Source organism: Microtus oregoni, unplaced genomic scaffold (assembly GCF_018167655.1).
Source record: "Microtus oregoni isolate MIOR12 unplaced genomic scaffold, Mior012 000015F_ref0000493, whole genome shotgun sequence".
Lineage (NCBI taxonomy): Eukaryota > Metazoa > Chordata > Mammalia > Rodentia > Cricetidae > Microtus > Microtus oregoni.
Window position 1 is genome coordinate 45108557 of NW_024543074.1, and position 21228 is coordinate 45129784.

The 21228-nt window shown below is 50.3% G+C and overlaps 1 protein-coding gene across 1 annotated transcript in view; it reads right to left on the reverse strand.

The window, feature by feature from the left end:
* The window catches only part of Fstl4 (follistatin like 4), a 435031-nt gene that overhangs the window by 38731 nt on the left and 375072 nt on the right, over window positions 1-21228 (reverse strand). Inside the window, exons 7-8 of the mRNA XM_041664845.1 lie at window positions 16728-16894; window positions 1056-1176 (exon numbers count right to left, since the gene is read on the reverse strand). Coding sequence (XP_041520779.1) covers window positions 1056-1176; window positions 16728-16894 — 288 coding nt within the window. The remainder of the gene's footprint in view (window positions 1-1055; window positions 1177-16727; window positions 16895-21228) is intronic.

A 21228-nucleotide genomic window follows, 5' to 3' on the forward strand; every position in this document is an offset into this window, starting at 1 on the left:
GGCAAGCTGAAGATGCCCAGTCAGCCCTTAAACAGTTTGTCCCTCACTCTGGATCCTTGAGGTCAATCAAGGTGACTCTTAGGATGTCATCATTCCTGACATCTCACTCCCTTTCTCCTGAGAGAAGTCCCAGTTACCAGTTGCCACAGAGGATCTGAGAGCTTAGTGGCCTCACAGTTCCCTGATACCCTAGTGCCTGCTCCAAGTCTGATCAATGACAGTTGGGCTTAGTGGGATGAGGCTAATTCCCGGGACTTGATGGTTCAGGATGGGACTTCAGGGAGACCGGGGCTCGTTTTGGTGGTGGGTGGAACTAGACAGAGATGGCAAGCAGGGTGATATTGAGGTAGGCTCTACTTCCACAATGGCCCCAGACAGTAAGTGATTTCTTTAAAGCCACCCATAGAGTGGGTGACAGCATAAGCCCTTGGGAGTCTCTGCACAGTGCTTATTCAGGACGGGCTACAAATGTGATCATGGACTCTGGCTTGGAAAACTGCTAGGTGGGGGAGGGAAGAGTAGCCGGGGGGGGGGGAGGTCAGTTCCTCCTTGCCTTCAAGATCGCTGGTAATGTCTGGTCCTGAACCAGTGAAAACCCTCCATCCATCCTCACTGGTTGAGAGGAGGCTCATGGGGCCCTGTGGGGGAAGGGCTGCTGAAGGATACTGTGCCTTCTAGATGGCACAACGATTTGGTGTCATGTCACCTGTAAGAGCAGTGGTGGCTTGGGCACAGCTTCTGTAATTGCTAGATCCAGAGATCAAAGTATCACGTTGCCCATGGGCCACACCTGCCCCTACTTCACGGTGGCCACTGCAGCCTCCACAGCCCAGGGTGACTTGCCTGCATGGCTCATCCCCAAGCCCCCTCCCTCCACATTTGGATTCATTCCATCCGTGGAAGCCATGGGTAAACTGGATCCAGCACTTCCTAAGTCATTCCCTTTATTGCAACAGATGGGCTGCTTATGTCTTTAACAAGACAAAATGCAAGAGAGAGTAAGGTTTTCTCGGAGCAGCGTGGAGGGGACAGCATGCATGGAGCCATTTACTAACCATTCACCTGCAGGACGTGGGTCTGGAACAGCTGCTCGTGGCCCAAGGCGTGGCAGGTGTAGTTGCCCATGTGGATTGTGGTCACCTTGGTGATGTAAAGGGAGTCATCCTCTCCGAAGTCCTGTGGGCAAAGAACGATGATGAGCAGACTAGACAGCTGGTGAGTGAGTTTCCCAGGAAAAACATCTTCCTCCCTGGTGCCTCCTCCTTCCTGACCTCCCCTACTCTGCAATCAAATTCCCTCCAGCTCCCGGGGATACTGGCTTCTTTCACAGGACGCGTGCTCACCTGGCAGAAGGCTTGATTCCGGAGGGATGATCTTATTGAAAGCAAAGGGTGAAAACTCTCTTAAAGGGCTAGATGGTGAATATTTCAGCCTCCAGAGTCTTCTCCTTGGCTCTGCCAGGATAGCCTGACAATAGCCAGTTTGATATGCATTTGAATGAGTGTGGTTGTGTTTGGTGGAATCAGATCTCCAAGTGAGTATAGGCAAAATGCTGAGGGGGCCTGACCCACTAGCTTATGGAGGACCAAGGCAGCTTATAGGATCGCGGAGTAGCCTAGACTGGCCACCCCTCCTCAGTCCAACCTGGCTGTCTGCTTCTTGTCAATCTTCAGGAGGGTGGGGTGAGGACCTAGGGAATGGTGCTGGGGTTTCCAAGGAAGAGTCCCTCTTGGTATAGGATCGTAGTCATCCAAGGAAAGAGAGACAGAATGAATGGGAATATGCAACAAACCAAAACAAGGCAGGGACATCAGAGAGACAGAAGAGCCTTTCCCAGGATTTCTACAGGAAGTAACCCAGTCAGTCTCGGCTCAGTGGTCCTTGCAGCCTCCTGGGATGGCTCCTCCTGGGTCAGAGTATATGGAGGGGTCCAATGAACACAGGGCACTAACATCTCTCTGGTCAGCTGTATTCTTTCTTGCAGAGCTGTTCATGAAGCTCGGTCCTTCCAGGCACCAGCTGCCGACAAGTTAGGGCTCATGATTTCTTAGTTGTCTATGGAAATCCCTCAGTAGGTTTGGCTTTAGCTACCAGGCATCTCCAGGGATGTGGGACTTGGCACTGTTGAGACCTTGAAGGCCTCAGCTTAAGGGTAAGAAAAAGGGGCTGCCCATGGGTTGTACGTTGGAGACACGAAGAGCTTCCTTTGTCTGCAGTGGCACTGTGGTGGCCACCAGCTACCATGCACAAGATGTCTGAGCTGCTTTGGGGGTCAGTCCTTAATGCACTGTGTCTGCCCCTGCAGTAATTACTCTCTTCCCTGCTCATACCCTCAGGATCTGATCACAACCACAGGAGTCCCTTTAAAGATGTTTGGTGGGGGTCTGGGTAGAGTGCTTGCCTGGTATGCATAGAGCCTGAGGTTGGTGCCTGGAGCACACACAGGTGTGATGGTACACACCTGTAATCCCAGCACGCCAGAGGTGGAGGTGGGAGGATCAGGCTCAAGGCCATCGTCATCTATATGGTGCATTCGAGGCCAGTCTGGGGTACGTGAGCTCATATTTCATAGGGGAACAACAACAACAAAAAGATGCTTTTGGGTTAACTTAGCCCAAATGAAGGATGAGAGAAAGGTACAAGGCAGTGTCAGGAAGGTTGATAGTGAACATGGCACCTGCTTTCAATATTAGTAAAAAAAAAAAAAACAACTACAAGACAGACAAACAAACCAACAAAAAACGGCCCACCATGCTCTCCTCTTGAGGAAGGTTCTGTAACCCTGCACGCTGACTGTGAAACATCTTGTTACTTAAGAGAGTACATCCCTACCATTCCGTGGAAGTCTCAGTAATAAATGAACACAGCAGATAGCCGACTTACCCTGTGTTCTAATAGAGCCATCAGAGGTCACACCTGAGTTGCTGATGAAAAATTAATGGCTGGTCAATGCTGGGATGACATGTTCTGTCTCAGCTGTGTCCTGAGTCAGAAAATGTGTTGAGAAAAATATGTTTCTCTTGGAGTCCAGTGGTGGGATGGCAGGCCTCTGAAAGATATCTGGGAGGCCGGAGTAAACCCCCGCTCCGTGTGTGTTGGGGGACTTGTAGCTCATGCTTATGGGGATGCTAATAGGGAGGGAAACCCAGTGCTCCACATGGTCAGATCCAGGCAGACTGCATCCCAAAGTGCAGAACCAGCGCTGCTTATTGGGAGTCTAATGTGAGGTCATTTGAATTTTTCTTCACTCTTCACACCACAGCCCTGTTAGAGTCCTTGAAGGTAACCTCAGACTCCTGTGGCCCCTCCCTCTTGTCCCCACCTTCTCAGCATTGCTAATCACCTGGGTCACAGCACAGATGAGATGGCTGTGCAAAGTCAAACTCCCAGGGGAGTCACCTGAGAGTGGTACCCCATTAGCATCAGCACACAGAGTTCAAGAGGTTACTTGTATCGGAACCTAACGTGTGGCTAGTCCTTCCTGACGGCCACTGTTCTATATCTAGAGATTCAACACACCAGGAGAGAAAATCGGCAGAAAAAAATGGTGCCTCTGCAGACTTTCTTCTTGTCAACTCCTTGAAGCAGGCAGCATAGTAACGGTCTGTGTAGCATCTATATCATGTGACACTATACACATTATGTAGAGATAGTTTAGGGGAGGGTATGCATAAGCATGCAAATGCTATGCCATTTTACACAAAGGGCTTGAACAGCTCCTGGTTTACATCACTTTGTTTTATTCTCTGGGGAAAAAAAACCAAACATAAAACAGACACTCAGTCCCATGGGGTGAGTCGGTAGGATCTATTTGAAAATATTTGATTTATTTTACCCTCTTTATCAGGATACCCTGAATCCAGCCACCATGGTCTCATCTGGGGAGCAGAGACTTCCTACCTTTGTCCCCCTGCAGCCTGCTCACCCACATAGCTTCCCACAGAACAGGCTTTTTCAAGCAAACGCCAGGTGGCGCCCATCCTCACCCGACCTGGACGAGAGTGGCCGCACTGCCCCAGCCCCTGTCAGCTCTTTCCACTCTTTCCCCTCCCTGTGCCCAGCCCTGATTCCCGCTGCTTTTCAGAACTTTTCACTCGCTGTCCCTCCTCCTCGGCGGCTGCTATCTATCTGTCTCCTTCAGGGGTGCTCCCGTCTCATCTGACCTCCACCCCAAGGCTCCATCCTCCCTCTCTTTGTGTTACTGAGTTCATCATCTGTGAAACACTCTAGACTTGAGCTCCATGGGGGGCGGATGCTTGAACTCTGGTCAAGCTGTGTCCCTGGAGCTGAGCGCAGCACTTCACATTGGTGGTACTCGAGGGAGCAGTAAGCCACGGAGTGAGGTTTTCTTCAGGGATACAGTTCTGGTCTGGTTCTTTGGTATAAAAATTGGGGTGTCCACCCCCTGCCTTCATAACTGATGAAGTATTGATTAGCCATGAAAGACCCAAACATGGGAGTGGATATAACAAAGTGGCTGGCAGAATGGCAAAGGGTTGGTCCCAAGTATTCACGCGTATGTGTGTTTGTGTGTTTGCAGTTGCGTGTGCATTTATGTATGTATGTATGTAGGTGCATGTGGGAGCAAGAGGTTAACACTGGTGCTACCCACTTTGATTTTTTTTTTTTGAGATCTCGTCCTTGGCCCAGAGCTTGCTGATGTGAATGTGCTAGGTGGCCAGGGATCCTCCTGTCTCTGCCTCTCCAGTGGTGGGGTTACAAAGCACACCACCACGCTTGCCTTTTTTCCCATGGGTTCCCGGGTTTGAACTTAGGTCCTCATCAACCTTAGGCACTCTGCTGACTGAGCCACCTACCCAGGTCTGGTCTCATTATTTCCACTTCCTGTCTATTTATTCCCTGCCCTTTACTTTAGCTCTCTGAGAGATTCTATTCTTTTGCATCCTTCAGGATGGACGTAAGGTTAGCTCAGGGCAGTAGCAGATAGAAATGTCCTTGTACAGAGTCCCCAGACTGTTGACTATACACCCCTGAAAGAGTCTTTTTACCTCTGCCTGCTTCTCTAGTTTCTCAAGAATAAGTCCCTGCTCCCTGTGGCAGAGCACACCCCTGGGGTAGTGGGCCCGTGGGAAGGGCTGTGCCAGCCTTGAGAGGACCCGAGAGCCAGGCAGCTGCTTACAGCTTTCCTGGTAAGCATGGAGCACATCACCGCCTGTGGTGTCAACTCAGGGAGAGCCCGCCTCTGTAATAAATAAAATAATCTCTCTAGGCTAAAACAATAGACATCATATAATTACAGCACAAAATGCATATTGTTTTCTGGATATGAATACTGGCTGCAGAAATCAGATTACCTCATTGGATGTGAGAGAATTACTTTAAACATTGATTTATAAGAAGCTGCATAAAACTAAGCCTGCAATCTTTTCTCCTCCGAGTACTTCCTAAGATGTGTCTGAATACTGCTATCAATGCTTGATTGCATCTCTGTAATTGTTTTTTTATGGATAGCTTTTCCCTCTGATACATAGAAATGTATTAGCAAAATCGAAGTTCCTTCCAGAAATAAACAGATGCCACATTAGACCATTCTTTGTACGGGTGCACATCCATTTTTTTGGGAAGGAGACAATTTTACTTAAAGACACGATGTTTGTCTATTAAAAAGCGATTTTCTAAGTATTTGCCCTTATTAAAGAAAGTGATTAGATGAGACTTCAGTATTAAACAGTAGTTAAGCAGGGAGGGAGGAGGGGGATGCCTCCGCGGTGACACACGAGAGTCAGGAATGAGTAATGTCACAATGAACCACCACGGCTGACTATTTTGTGACTCAGCATTAAACAGAAGGACTCCAGGTGACACTAAAGTTCAGCTTAGCCATATTGTCAAAGTTACAAGCTGAAGCTCAGCTTGGAGGCATTTATCCAGAACTTTCCAACTCTGCTCTCTCAGGAAGCATCTCTGAGGGGCTGGAGAGATGGCTCAGTGGTTAAGAGCACTGGCTGCTCTTCCAGGGAACTCGGGTTCAAGTCCCAGCACCCACATGGCAGCTCCCCACCATCTCTAACTCCAGTTTCAGGTGATCTGACAATCTTTCGGTCTCCTGCATACACATGGTACACGTATATACATGCAGACAAAACATAAACACACAAAACCAACAAACCAACCGAAGGAGCACTCCTGGCTCTCTTTGGGTAAGAGGGTGTCAGCAGGAGTCCATGGCCTGATTCTAGACCCTAAACTGTCACTCATCCTGATATCTTGCCTACACAGTGAGATAGTGTGGTCCTATACTGAGTGACAACTCACAGCCTGATGGTAGCCAATACTCAGAGACATTTGAATCATGTTTAGCATCCAGACCAAATGGGGTCCCCACACATGCATTGGTAAACATACAGCATCCATACAAACACACATACTGAGTATGAGAACCAACTGGCCAGGTCTCTATAGCTGACCACTTATGTCGGGGGTTCTGTGCTCTCTTATTCTGCCAAGCTCCTCCTAGAACAGATGTGGCATTCTGCAGGGACCTGCCAACCCTGTCCTCTTGCTCCAGATCTTTTTATTAAGGGTATTGCAGCACCATCCTGGGTGGCCACTGAAGCCCAAAAAGAGCAGCCATGCAGGTCTAGGCATCCTGGGCTGGGACTGTCTTGCCCACTTCAGGCTAAAGACCAAGCGAGGGGGTCAGAGGCACATGAGAAAACACTGCAAGGAAATCTCCCAGCTTCCTCAAGACCTTGGTGATGTGTGGTCACTGGATGACTTGGGTGACTACCGGCTTGTGGGAGTCAGTCTCTCCCCTCATGTCTGTGACCCTCAAAGGAGGTCTCCTGTAGTTCTCCATCCCTGTGTCATTGCCGTGGGTCACATGGCTCATGTCACATAATGAACTCAGGTATGATTGATGGCTGACTGCATGGGGACGTGTAAATTAGGATGTTCTTTCTTATGGCATGTGCTGGAAAGGAAGGGCATCAAAATTTGCTGCCACTCAAGAGACTGCTAGTTCTGTGGATGGTGGTTTCTAAGCCATCAGGATTTCATATTTCATTGGCGTCTTTGTTTACGTGGGATCTTCAGGCTATGTGGGGTCTGTCCTGCCTCCTGAGGGGTTGCAGACTAAAGGTCATTCACAGGTTGTGATGAGGTTCCAGAAAGAGCTCTGGACATCAAGGACTGGCACACTTAGGGTGACTGTCATATGGTGATGGTTGAGAACATTTCTCTGGCTTCACCGGGGTGGGAGGCATCTTGCTTAGAACTCCCTGGATTTTGCTGATGTCTCCTGATTGATTTTCTCCTACAATTTCTCTGCTGGAAGCTGTCAACTGTGAGGCTCATAGCCTCCGGTGGGTTCTGTGAGTCCTCTCAGCAAATCACTGACTCAAGAGACTGGTTGGAGAACCCCAGAGTTATGATGATTTTAGAAGTGTGTGTGTGTGCACATGTGTGTGTACTACTTTAACTTCATTGTTGGTACAAAACTCACACAAGAGGTTCTCGTCCAGTTGCATGGGTTCTGGGGTGCCATACTGGGGGGACATGTGTAAGAATCTGGGTGTACACATGTACCTAGGTCCCTGCCCCTGGAGGCTCATACCACAGATGTTGCTCCGAGAGCTGAGCTTGCTTACTCTCAGAGAGCAGACAGCACTCATCTGGGTGGAGTGTCGTGAGGTGTCAGCTGTTGGGTTATATGACCAGGAGCCTGAATCCCTGAATGGCGCTTTGGGACCATGGCTAATTGTCAGTGTGTGCAGGGGATATGAAGGGACTCAGCCAGCAGACTGTGTGTGATAGTATCAAATGAGATTCCAGACCCCCTTTAACCAGTTGTTTTCATCTGGGAGGCTGGCGTCCCTCTTCCTCTTGGATCACAAGTCCCAAGGTTGAAAAGGCTTAATGGAGTGATAGCCCCTGGTTCCAACCTGTTCCGTGAGAGCCAACTACTGTCATTAGAACATTCCAAGAGGATTTTTGATAACATGTTCTTGTAGGGACCAAGAGATTTTGATTAGGATATCCCCACTGACATCGTGTTTAAAACCCGTATACACTATTGGAAGGGGTACGAACCAGTACACCCTTTGGAAAAAGATTCAAGGAGAGGGTCTGGCTTAGTTGGTAGAGTGCTTGCCTAGCATGCACGAAGTCCTGGATTTGATCCTTTGGGGTTTGCCAATAATCCCAGCAATCAGAAAGTGGAAGGAGGCAGGAGGGCAACCTTAGCTACACTGGGGGACCAAGGCTAGCCTGAGCTACAGGACAGCCTGTTTCACAACAAGCCAATCAACCCCCTCTAAACTGCACTCTGTCCCCTTCCACTGTGGACTTGATCAGATATAAGAACTGTGTGTCTGTCTGGATGAGGGCTGCATCACGGTGGACAGTGGACAAGGCCGACACAAAGTGACAGATGACAGGTGGAGGCACACTGGGTGGGGCCGCTGCTCTGGTGGGGGGCTGGGACTGCAGGCTCTGGGGAGCATCCTTTGGAGGGCTGGGCTCTAACCTGCAGTGGCCAAGAGGGACCCTCCTGCACTGACTGAGTAGTGAGTGAGTCTCTGAGGAGTTCGTAGGCTCTGCGCTCAGGATCTAGTTAGGCACTGAAGGCAGCTCTAAGAGAGGAAAGAGGTTAGTTAGAGAAAGCTACCTAGAAAGCCAGCGCCAGAGGAAGCACTGGAGACAGTTGACCAGCAAGTTGGCACACCACAGACCTGGGACCCATCCCCAGAGTGCCTTTTTTTTTCTTTTCTTTTCAATACAGGGTCTCACGCGGCACAGGTAGGCTTATGACTTGCTTTGGAGGCAAGAGAAGACTTTGAATTTCGGATCTTCCTGCCTCTACCACCTACATGCTAGGGTTACGGGTGTGTGTCACCACGCCCTGTTAGGCAGTGCTGGGGATGGAACCCAAGGATTGTGCGTACAAGACAAGCACTCCATCCACTGACCCATGTTCCCAGCCCCTGGACCACTCTGGATAATACATCCATCGGTTTGAATCCAGCCAGGGATTAAAAAGGCAGGAGAGGTTTAGATATCACCAGGGTCTTCCACCCAAGCTGGAAAGAACTGGCCCCAGCTTCAAGTGCTGTGTTTTCCAAGAATTTAAAACAAAATGTACCCAGACATTTAATGAGATGATCTTAATGCAGAATGACAGCTACTGTCTGCCACGCGGCAAACAGCTCTCCATGCTAATCAGATGCCTCTCATCGCTCCACAATGGATTCACGACCAGTTCATACAAAGACAATAAAAATTAAATGAGTCATGAGCTCCTAAATCATTTTCTTTTTGGTCTCTTAAAAAAAAAAAAGAACTCACTTCCAAAGAAACATTTAGAGAGAGATGCACATGCTTCATTAGAAATATTTGTTCTCCGTTTCCCCCCATTTAGCCACGGGGGAAAGGGAGCCTTTTAACAGGCCCTTCAAACAATGGCACAGATACTTTCTTCTAGTGGGCTTTGTGTTGCTGCTTTTATCACTGTACTCTGCCTGCCAACATTTGAAAGCCCCAAATTGTGAGCTTCAGTTAAAAAAAAAAAAGAAAAAAAAACCCCACAGAAACCTCAAACCTACAACCAAATAAAGAGTGGCTTTTTCAAGTTATTTGGGATATGCTGAGTGTGTGTTAGGCCTTTAAAATCTTTTAAAAACACTTATTTTCTGTTCGCATGTGCGTATGCAGGCATGCGTTCATAGCAGAGACGTGGAGTATGTCAGGGTTCGTGGCAAGTGCTTCTAGTCACCGAGCCATTGCTGCCTCTTTCTCTTTCCCCTTCTTAATTTTTTTATTACACTTATTTGTATGTATGCGTGTGTGTGCGCATACATGTATGTATGCACGTATGTGTGTGCAGCTGTGGAGGTCAGAGGATAACTTGAGGGATTTGGTTCTCTCCTTCTCTCCTTCTATCAGGTGGGACTAGTGACCCACCATACTTGACAGCAAGCACTTTTCTTTCCCACTGAGTCATCTTACTGTCCTGCCCGCCCCCGTCTCCCCACCTCCATTTTAAACAGAAGAATATAAGAGAGAATGGGGATAGGGCTTAGTAGTACAGTGTTTGCTTGGCATGCACAAGGTGCTGGGTTTGTTCTTTGCTCACACACACACACACTCCCCCCCCCCCCCCCAGAAGGTCCTCAGTGGGACCAGAAGGAAGTGGCTAATGTGCCATCACCTCATACCTGACCTCATATCCAAGTGGGCACAGCTGTGGGATCTCAGGAGGCAGGCAGAGGCAGCTGCAGGGCACGGTAATGCCAGGCACTAAGTATTATTATGTCCTGTTATCAAGAAACCCCAGGAGTGCCACTGGGTGGCAGGCTGGCTGCAGGCCCCCAAAAAGCTCTTCCACACCTCTGACCCCACCCATTTTATGCAGTTGTGGGAAGGGATGTGGTTGCTGGGAAGAGACCAGTCCGGTACCTGCTACCCCAGGCAGGAGTAGCTGTGAATCTATAGGAAAAGAACCCAGCACCAACACTCAGTGATTTGGCTGATCTGCCATCATTTGTGGCTTCTGGGATGCTCTGCCCCTGTTTCTGTCCCCTCCTTGGGCAGGTGCCATGACTCTTGGATGACAGGGAGAGCGAAGGAGTCGCGGTAGAGGACAAGTGATACTGTCAAGGCAATGGAACACAGTCTGGGTTTGGAGGCATCCCTTACTCTGCTTTGATGGCTGCTACAGAGCCTGGAGTGGTTAGAGAACCAGAGGACTGTGGTTCAGAGTGGGTCTGCACATTTGTTTGTACAGAAAGTGAGACAGCATTCAACCTCCACCCCAGAATGCCCAGTGTGGGGCTGGGAGTAGCTTATATGTCTGTCTTTGACATGGGCCCCAGCTTAGACCTCAAAGCCTAGCGCTGAGCCTCTAGGAGATGTGTGTGTGTGTGTGTGTGTGTGTGTGTGTGTGTGTGTATGTGTGTGTGTGTGCATGCTTGTGTGCATGCACGAGGAGCTATCCAGGGAAAGGTGAGACATGGTTCTTCTTTGTGTTGTGGTCCAGGCAAGGAAGCAAGATGCTTCCCTGACTTCTGTGCAGGACTCAAAAATCCCAGAGTCCAAAGTGGCTTTTTTATCATTGAGCTGTGTGACCTCAGGGTTGGGAGAGCCTTCAGAGCTTAGCCTGTCCCCTTCCTGATGGGATGCCTATAGTGGTAGACATCTTTCTGCTCCTAAGAGAGAGTGGTGTCTGGGCAGAGCAGCCCCTTCCAGGATGAGCATGGGCTCTGGCTGCTGGGAGACACCTGGTACTGGCATTTTGTGAGTGACAGCATTTGCCTCTTACCCTCATAGCCTTTGCCACCTGGACAAAGCAGAGCCAGGGAGAGCTGATTGCTGACTTCTGGTGCCCACAGTGGGATGGCCTGTGGGGGCATCATGGCATAGGCTAGAGACCAAAGTCTCTTCTTCTACCAGACAACACCAGTGTGAACATACTCCTAAGGGCAGCCTGACTGAAGAAGGCAGCTTCTGGGTCAGTGACCTTGGCCATAGTTCTCCAAGGGCTGAGGTGAGTGGAGCCTAGGGTTGCATTCAAGACACACTGAGCACAACGGCTGCCTCAGTAAAGAAACCAATAGGTGGCCAGGAAGTAACTCAATTACAGGCTGCATGTTATTGGCTTCAGGGACCCTGGGTTGGAGTGGATTTCTCTTCAGCCATCGATTTCTCTTCAAGCTGACAGAAGGAGGCACATTATAACTCAGGAGCCTCTGCAAGGGGCCCTGTGGCTAGCACCCTGCCCAGCTGTGATGGAGGAAGGTCATTGGTTAATTATAATAAAGAAACTGCTTGGCCTCATAGGTTAAAACATAGGTGGGTGGAGTAAACAGAACAGAATGCTGGGAGGAAGAGTAAGTGAGCTCAGAGACGCCATGCTCCGCTCTCCCGGGCAGACGCAGGCGATGAAGCAAGCCGCCAGGTTAGACATGCTGAATCTTTCCCAGTAAGACCGGTGCTCACAGATTATTAGAGATGGGTTGATTGGGATATCAGAATTAGCCAGTAAGGGCTAGAGCTAAAGGGCCAAGCAGTGTTTAAAAGAATACAGTTTGTGTGTTGTTATTTCGGGGCATAAGCTAGCCAGGAGGCCGGGGTGCTGGGGACACAGCCCCACCGCTCGTATTACAACACAACTGCCTCTTCTGGGAGTGGGTACCTTCCTTGGGGTGGGGAGTTCTGTTGTTACAAGCTGGTGGGGGTGGAGCTGAAGCCACATGCATGTGAAGTACTGGTGTGGGCATCCCTAGGAGGCTCAAGCAGTGTGAGTGGTGCCACAGCTATGTGGAGGGAGCTTTGCTCAGGAGCCGCTGTGGCTACTCTGAGTGTTCTCCAGGTCATCCTAGAGAGGGGGAAGGCTCAAGGGTAGCCACGGACCTCCCCTTTGTTCTGGGGCCCACGTAACTCGGGCCTCTTCTTGGAGACATGTTCAACTTTAGGTTGGGAGGGTCTCTGGCCCTGTTAACTGCCACATTTGACCACATTGCTTCCTGATCAAAACCCAGTAGTTCCCCTGAGTCCATGGGGAACAGCAAAGGCTGTTAACATTAATATCCAGAGAGCTTTGGGGTCTGTCCCCAACCGCGGCCCTTCCACTGCTCTCTCCTGCTTGTACTCCTGCTTGTCCTAGTCACAGGCAGCCCCCACCAGAGCAGCTCCTTTCTGTAGTCCTTCCTGCAGGCATTTGTGGAAGTTTTGCCTCTCCCTGTGTTCTGGGGGCAGCATCTTTGCTCTGGGCCCCAGCATGGAGCGTTTGCGGCTCTTAGTAAGCAAATCGATGCAGAAACGATGACTGGCAAGCTTGGTGCCTCTGACGGAAGCCGTTGCTCTCTGTAGACCGCAGGCGGCTCCTCACTTGCCTCAGGGCTAGAGGGGAACATTGGCTTTCTGATCAAATATTATTCTGATGCGCAAGGCATCTTTGATGTTTGCAAGTCAGAAAAGTTTAATTACATGTGTCATTAGGATGGCATTCTCTAATAGCTCTGTGACTGAATTCATTAGCAGAATTCTTAACAGATAAGACAAGACAAATTAATATTTTGTTGCCCATGAAAGTGGCTCATTAAGAGAGTAGAGAAAATGTGATTAATATTTTCTTGCCAATCAAGATGTCTCATACAAATGACAAAGAAAGGAGACCCACACCTTTTGGTGTTTTCTGATCTCCCTGCCTCGGGTTTGGAAGGCTGGTCTGCTTCCCCGGTTGGAAGCCATGTTTGGGTACCAGGCATTAATTATAGCTCCGTTGATTATATTTCAGCACTCACGGTGGTGGGGTGAGGGGTGCTGAGATGGCTAAGAGGCTCTGGAAACCCCAAGAACCTCAGATCTTTACTCCTCCTGGGCTGTTTTCTCCTGGCCAATTCTTGCTTATAAATGCCAGGGCCTTCTGAGGAACCAGTTATTGCCCTCTTTGGCCTAACTCCTGGAAGTGACCTCCTCAGTGTCCTGGGAGGGGGTGGGAATGCTGGGTAAACCCTCTGGATGTCCCACACTGAGCTGGGTGTCTCCCACACATGGTCAGCTTAATATTAATGATTTTAGCTATTAGTCTCAAATCCCTGCACAAATGGTTGAAGTGCCTATTCCACATATCAAACTGACCACTGGCTACTAGGTTCTCCCAGCTTCCCTCAGTCCCTACCTGTTACAGGGTCCTCTTGGTTGGTGTGCCCCACCCCCTACCCTAAACTTCTCCAGGCCAGGGACCAGGCATATCCTCCCCCAGCTGCCCTTCCCTATATAATCAACCATTTGGTTACCTGTCCTCTTTGGACTTCCTGGCTGCTCTTTCCCATCTCCTCCTAGCCCCTCCTCACATGGCTCAGGGTCCTATTCACTCTGGATTCTCCCAGATGTCTCTGCCTCTGGCTATCTTTTCCCTTTAAACTACAATAAACTTTCTCCTTCACCATACCTAGGAGCAACCATGTCCTTTCCTTTTTATTTTTTTCATTCAGTAATAATAAAGAATAATAATAATGAAGATGATAGTGGCATTCATAGACTAGTCTATGCCAAGAAAGTTACACGCATCTCTTCACTGTAAGCCTATAAGGCAAGTGTTCTCTCTCTCATGTATCCCATTCCATATATGAAGAAAATTTAGACTTTCAAAGGTCAAGGGTCCTTTCTAAGGTTTCTCAACTAAGTGGTAGAGCTGAGACTTGAACCTAGGACCCTCTGAACCCACAGCCTCTGTTGTTCATCAGCAGGTGTTGCTCCCTCTCCCTGACGTGGAGGAGGCAGGCATGGGCATTGCATGTGTGTGTTTGCATGCAGTGAGGACCCCTGTGGAGGAGGCAGGCATGGGCATTGCATGTGTGTGTTTGCATGCAGTGAGGACCCCTGTGGAGGAGGCAGGCATGGGCATTGCATGTGTGTGTTTGCATGCAGTGAGGATTCCTGTGGAGGAGGTGCTGCGCTGCACCTGTATCTGGGGCTTCTGAGCAGCACAGACCTGACCCCGCCTGTTTGCCGGCTACTGGCTCATCCATGAGCAAGTGTTTCCGGGGAGGTAACGAGGGGCCATTAATCTCTGGTTGCACCCACAATTATCCAAATTGCTAACCTGATTTGAAAAGGAGAAATGCAATCGAGTTGGTGCTGGGAGGCATGTTTGAGTAATTTAATTAACGGATGGCAAGTGCACTAAGGAGAGTGTGCTTCTGCTTTTATTTTGGATGTGTTTAAATGGAACACCAAGTAATGCTGGGGAGGTTAGTCAGTCACAGTGGCCCTGGCCTAGCGAGGAGCCAATCACAGCAGCCAAAGGCATGAGGCTCTGCATTCACAACCCCACATACACAACCCACACACATGCATACATATACACATGCTCACACTCAACACACATGTACACACATAAATACATATACACACTCACCCTTAACACACACACTCGACACTGAACTTTCTTGCCATGGTCTTGGCAAGGCCTGGCCATCTCAGGTCTAGAGGGTGAAAGAGTCTGCTCAAGAGGTGTCTGTCAGGCACCCACCAGGGCAGCGCCTCACTGACATTCAGAGACGGATGGGGAGGATACTGGCTGTCCATTCCACAAGGGGAAATCTCAGGGAAACAACCCTGCCTTGTGTGACAAGAGGACATTCCTCAGCAGATCTTCCAGGTTAGACGCTGCAGAGTGGTCACTTTTCCTAGCTGTTTCTCCTGTGACCTGTAGGCTTCACTCCAAGGGGCCTAGAGTCTTGAACCTCCACTGTAATGGTGCCTGTAGTTTGGGCTAGACTACTTACACCACGATAGTTTCAGCCCTGGCAGCAGCTTCAGATCATGGGTTTAGCTGCTGTCTTGAGGCTGCAGCATGGCTGCCCATGGTCCCTGCTTCTGCTTGCATGCCCCTAGGGATGATGGGACTCAATCTACTATGAGGCAGGCTCAGTGCCACAGCCGTGTCCTATCTAAGGAGCTCAGATCGGTCTCCTGTGTGGTCACATGGTCAGGTCATCACCCTCCACCCCACCTGGTCTATACCTCCCTCCTTACAGACGGTCAGGATTTGACCATTCATCCCAAGAATCTTCTCTGATGCAGGCATCCCATTGCAGACCTAACTGTTCTGTCTGGAGCCAAGGACACCAGGACAGTCTCCTCTGCTTGAAAACTCTGTTCCTGTTATTTTAACCCCAGGACCCACAGTGCCCCAGTATCTCACCAACATGGGTAGCATTGCTGACATCTCCCAGAGGTGTCTGGGCAACCATGTCTACCCTTTGCCAAAGCTAGACCAATTGGTATACTTGAAATAGTCCATGTCTTATTGCAGTTCGAGGGGGCAGCCCAGGTCGCTTTCTTACAGATGAATTTACCAGGGATCAGCAGGCCAAGGGATTAACCAAAATCCCAAAAGCTGCTATAGAAGCAGCCATCAGGTTCCTCGGGGTACAGAAGTATCCCCTGTTGGTCACGTGAGGCTGTGTGAAGTCACCCACCTACTCTCTTCTGAGTAGATGAGGAGTGTGGTGTTGGGTGTGTGGTGTTGGGTGTGTGGGCTTGTGTGTACAGAAGCTCTCATGGTTGGCATCATGCCCTTTGGACACTGTGATTGGTTCCATGCTAAGCCAGGACCATTTGTGACTGGATAACCTTTGTGTCTATCTGTGGAGGGAGGTGGCTTGAAATTCTTTAAATCTTCATCTCTTTACCCAAGAAAGAAGATCCGTAAAGCAAGCCTCCTCTGCCTTCCTCGGCCCCTTCTGCCTCCTCACCTGTCACTTATCCTCCACCCGGCCAGTCATCTTGCTCATTTTGCCTTCTGCAGGGACAACCCATCTGCCCATACTCTCCCTAGCTACAGAGCTCCTGGCCAGCTTTTCTCTCAGCCTGGCTGTGCTCTCTGACAGCTTGTGGCCCATCCCTGCGTCATCCCTGTGAGGGATGAGACTGGGCACACACAGCCTGGTCCTTTCCAGATCCCAGGCTTAGGGCCTGTATTAGGCCTTTGCTAAAACAGGGTCCTGGCCAGGTGCCACCTGGCCTGTCAAGTGCCTCCTGGTCGGTAACCCCTCTCCTTTGACCGGGCATAACTATCAGGCTGATGACTATCACCCATCTTGCCCTCTGTACAGGCATGGACTTGGATCCTCTAAAGCTGTCAGGACGAGTGTGGACCAGTTAAATGGAAGCCCTCTGCCACGGCTGCCACACGGTGTCCTGCATGCTGGCATTCCCAGGACATCCCTCGCACTCAGAATGAGTGCCGGGTGACTTACATTGATGTCTTCCAGGCCCAGGAAGCTCAGAGTGAGCCCATTGCGCTTCCAGATGATTGGTGGCCTCAGGTCTCCATGAATAGCGCAGGTCAGCACCGTGCTCAGCCCCACGGTCACTGTGGTCACACTGACCTCATCCTCAGGGGCGAGGCTCAGCTGAATCACCTCTGCAGAGGGAGAGGAGAGAGCCGTCAGAAACGGACTCAGGGGCCAGATCTCAGCTCTCGATGAACAGACATGGGTTCACTCGAGGGCAGGGCCAAGGAGGGACTTTGGGCCCCCAGAAATGCTTTATAAGGCCAACTAAATGCAGAGGTAGACACCTTTGCTGGGTGATGGGTTACAGTGGTGTCGAATGTCTGAAAGGCTCGATGGGTCAAAACCAGTCAGGAGGAGCCATGGCTAAGGTGAGGGAAAACATTGGGCCATGGGTTTGGGAGTAGAGTTGAGAGCCCCAGTTGCCAGGGCCCATGAGCCCCACCCAGCAGAGTGACCACGGAGCCAGCTGTGGGGTACGCTGCTTGGAGCGCTCTGGTTAATAAAGCTGGAACTTGCTGAGAGCGGTCAAGGTTCGCTGGTGAGCCGACAGGTATGCCGTCCATCTGGGGGTAGCTTAAAGGTTGAGCTGTCTGTGGTCTGGAGCGGGAACTGGCTGACCTTTGAAGGTCTGTCTCTGTCTGAAGATCCACTGAGCTTGGATTTGGATTTCTGCTGTGGCCACGCACTGTGGCCTTTCATTAGTAGTAGTTTTTTTTTTTTGAAGTAGACTTCAGGCTGGCCAAGTTATGAATCCTTGCCGTTTTCACTTGCTAACCGCACGGAGACTGGCCATTCTTTAGGCAAACATAGAAGGATCTAAAATATTTCTGCACCACCCTCAGGCTCCCTGAAATCCTCATGATTTATGAAAAATTAATCAAACCCAGGCTGTTCAGTGCAAACATGGGACTGGGCTGGAGTGGAGGGGAGTGGGATGGGTGGCCCCCTGCTCTTCTTCCTCTGTATCCACTCAGGGGCCGTGGAGGCAGGTTGGCTTCAGGTGCGGGTGTGTCTGTGTGTAGTCTAAGGTGCTGTGGAAACTGCATGGTGCTATGCTATCTTACTATGCCGTTGTATTGGGCATAGGTGGTCCTGACGGGTGTGTCTTCCAAAGAGTCTGAAGCAAAGCATCCAGCTGGGAGCTGAGTTCCATGGGATGCTGGGATGCTGAGTTCAGATCCATGCTGGGAGCTGGGAGCTGGGAGCTGGGAGCTGGGAGCTGGGAGCTGGGAGCTGGGAGCTGGAAGCTGGGAGCTAAGCTCCACAGGATGCTCGGATACTGGAAGCTGAGTTCTGTGGGATACTGGGAGAGTTCAAATCCATGCTGGGAACTGGGAGCTGAGCTGAGCTCCTTGGGATGCTACAATGCTGGAAGCTAGAGTGGCCACCGCCAGGGTGTGGGGGAGGGGAACAGGAGCCTAGAGAGGTGCGGGTACAGTGCTGCAGGGTGTGAGTTGGAAGTGCGCGCCTAAGGTCAGATCTGCAGCAGAGTCCCTTTCTTGCCATATAGTGGCCCTGCCCCGGGCTTGTGATGATGAACAAGCTGTACGGGAGGCATTTCCTCAGTGCTTGTTGGATGGATAGATGAACAATAGAGAAAATGAAAATAAAGGAGCCCACGAGCCAAGAGGCCGGTGGGGAGGGGCAGTCACACAGAGGAAAAATGTGACTCACGCGAAGGAGCCAGCGTGAGGAAAGATAAGCACCGGGTGATGGATGTGGACGCGGCTGGTGCAATATTTCATAAACATTATAGCGATGCATTTCAAGTTCCCTCTTAAATCACGGTCGGCCTGCTGCCCTCCCACCTCTGGGCCTGGACTGTTATTGCTCAGGGCGGGAAGAAGAGGTGCGGACTGTGGAGCAAGACCAAGAACCAGGTTTTGGAGACTCAGAGGAAGGGGAGGAGGGTATGTTGGGAGGGTGTGTGTGAGGGAGAGGGAGAGGGTGAGGGAGAGAGGGACAGAGAGAGAATTTTCCGAAATTGTTTAGTTCTCACTGAACTTCGGGGCTCTCCATTGGATAAAGGGGCTCCTCCTCATTGAATGACCACTGTGCTCTGGAAGCAACATGAGTGGACTGCCCCTCTTGCCCCAGAGACGGTGGAATAAGAAGGGAGCCTCTCAGGTGTGTGGAGGGAAGGATCCCAAGGGGCTCTGAAAGATGTTGTACCCTCCTCACATCCTGTGAGTCAGATCAGAGCCTGAATTGGTGCTAGTGGTGGGGATAAGCCAGGCCAGGCTTGGGTGCGTGGCAGGGCTGACCCAAGTAGCCTGGAGGTCCTGCTGGTGGAGAGAGGCAGCCAGGCTGGAGGGCGACTGGGATGCAGATGCACAAGGCATCTCTGTTTATACCCAGAACATTCATGCCTATGGACTGAGGAATCATCAGTGTGGACCAGGCTTCCCAATGGAGGTGATGCCCGGTTGCCACTTTCTCAGTGTTCCAGGAGAAGTGAGGCTAGGTACAAAAGGGATCATCACTTTCTCTGCATCTGACTTCCACCAAGACCAGAAAGACAGGCCAAGCAATCAGCATGGAGTGGTCCTTGCCGGAGACAGGGCTTCCCCTGGGCTTGAGAGCTCTGGAGCTCTGCTGTGATTTCCCTAGCTACCCGAATCGCAACCCTAGGTGATTAGCACACAGTGCCTTCTCTCTGCTTGGGCTCCTGCAGACTCCTGTGAGCACAGAAGCATCCTAGAAGCTTCTGTGGGGTTTGGGGACCCCTGCCTTCCAAGATAGGAGGGGCCTGGGAATCTGACAGTGCAAAGTAGAGGATGAGAGACGGGCGATTTGATGGATTAGAGTTCTGGGCTGCAAGTACTGGCTTTCATGTAGGCTACGGTACCAACATGAGCTGCAGGAGCCCCTCCTCCATGGGACCCCCAAGGTCACAATGTTCACAGAAGGTCTTCTGGAAGCTGGAACATGGGGCCAATACAAACAAGGCAAACATCCTAGGGTGAAGGCCACCGGAGCCTTCTGCTGCCCTCCTGGCCTGGGTGGCTTCTTCAGTTGAGTTAACCATCATTTGTATGTATGAAGACATATACTTGGTGCACGAAAAACCCATGCAAAATTAGAATGCGTGAGTACCCACAGAACCATCGTAATTCCGCTCCTGTCAGCTACACAAATATTAAGCAAACAGCAAATATTTGGATCATTTAAAGTTTAATTAAATGAATGTTTTATTGGATTTAATTCGTGTCAATATTCCCCAGCTCCTTTTAAAATTCTAAAGAGATTTATGGTTACTGAGCCTTCTTCTCCCACCCTTGTTTCTTTATTTACTGTTCAGCAAGCTTTCCCTGGCAATCCCTGCTTCCAGGCTAAGTGGGAAGACCAGGCAAGCTAGGTTTCTGGGGTGAATTCTAGCTGGGGGTCAACTGAACAAGATAGGACCCTTACCTCTGAACCTGGCTCAACTTCTGAACAGCGGATTGGCCTTGGGCAGGTCCCTTCCTTTCCTTAGACTTCAATGTAGATGTCTCAAGCAGAAGCACCAGGGATTGCTGTGCCTTACAAGAATGTCCATCAAGGCGCCTCTCCTCTTGTTCACTGGCTTCTACACAGTCCTATCTTACCGTGGTTTCAGTGTGAAATGTTCTCCATTGCTTCCCATAGGCTTTTGGAGGTGGAGCATTGCTGGAGAAAGTGGGTTACCAGGGAGGGCTGTTATGGGAGGTCCTCCCACTCCTCCAGCCTATTGCCGCTGAGATACCAGCCCATTGGGGTGTAGTCTCTCTCCTTTTAAAAAAGCGGCCACTTCCCTCTCCTCTCTCTCTTCACTTCCTGCTCTGCTGGCGACTAGACTCCCTTCCTGGTTGCGCAGAGGGCTGACGGTGATCTGTAAGTTTTTTCCCCTTTAAATAAATACCACCCTATTAATCATAATTCCAAACTGGTGTGGCATTGTTTATGACTTACGCCTTCAGTTGGCACCCAACGTTTGGTTTTAGAACCTCTCCTTTCCCCGCTTGGCTGCCGGCCGCGAGTTCGGCTTGGCGGGAGCCCTCCCTTCCTCAGCCACGCCTGTGCCTTGCAGCGGCGGCCTTGGCCTCCCCACGTGGATTTAAACTCCACAGGCCCGCGTAGTCTCTGCCGCGTGGTTTGCTCTTTTCTGAGTCGTTTTTAAATCTCCCTTGCAAGCACAGCTCTTAAGTGGCACGAACCAGAGCATGCGGTTGCTGAAAGCTGCAACCCCTCAGGGTGACTCTGTCACGTGGAGGCATAAGCGGCTTCCAGGTTGCTCTTCTCTACCCCTGGATTCTGGGTTTCTGGTTCCGTCTCTGGAATTGATTTAATTACATTTACTTTGTTGAGCAACTTACATTTTCCAGTTTTCAACAAATACTAGGCAGACTCTGAAACAGGACTCTGTTTTCGTCGTGACTTGGCAACAGCGCCACCTGCTGGATAATAGGTAATATGGCAGTTTTCGTTTCCAATGCGAATTTTA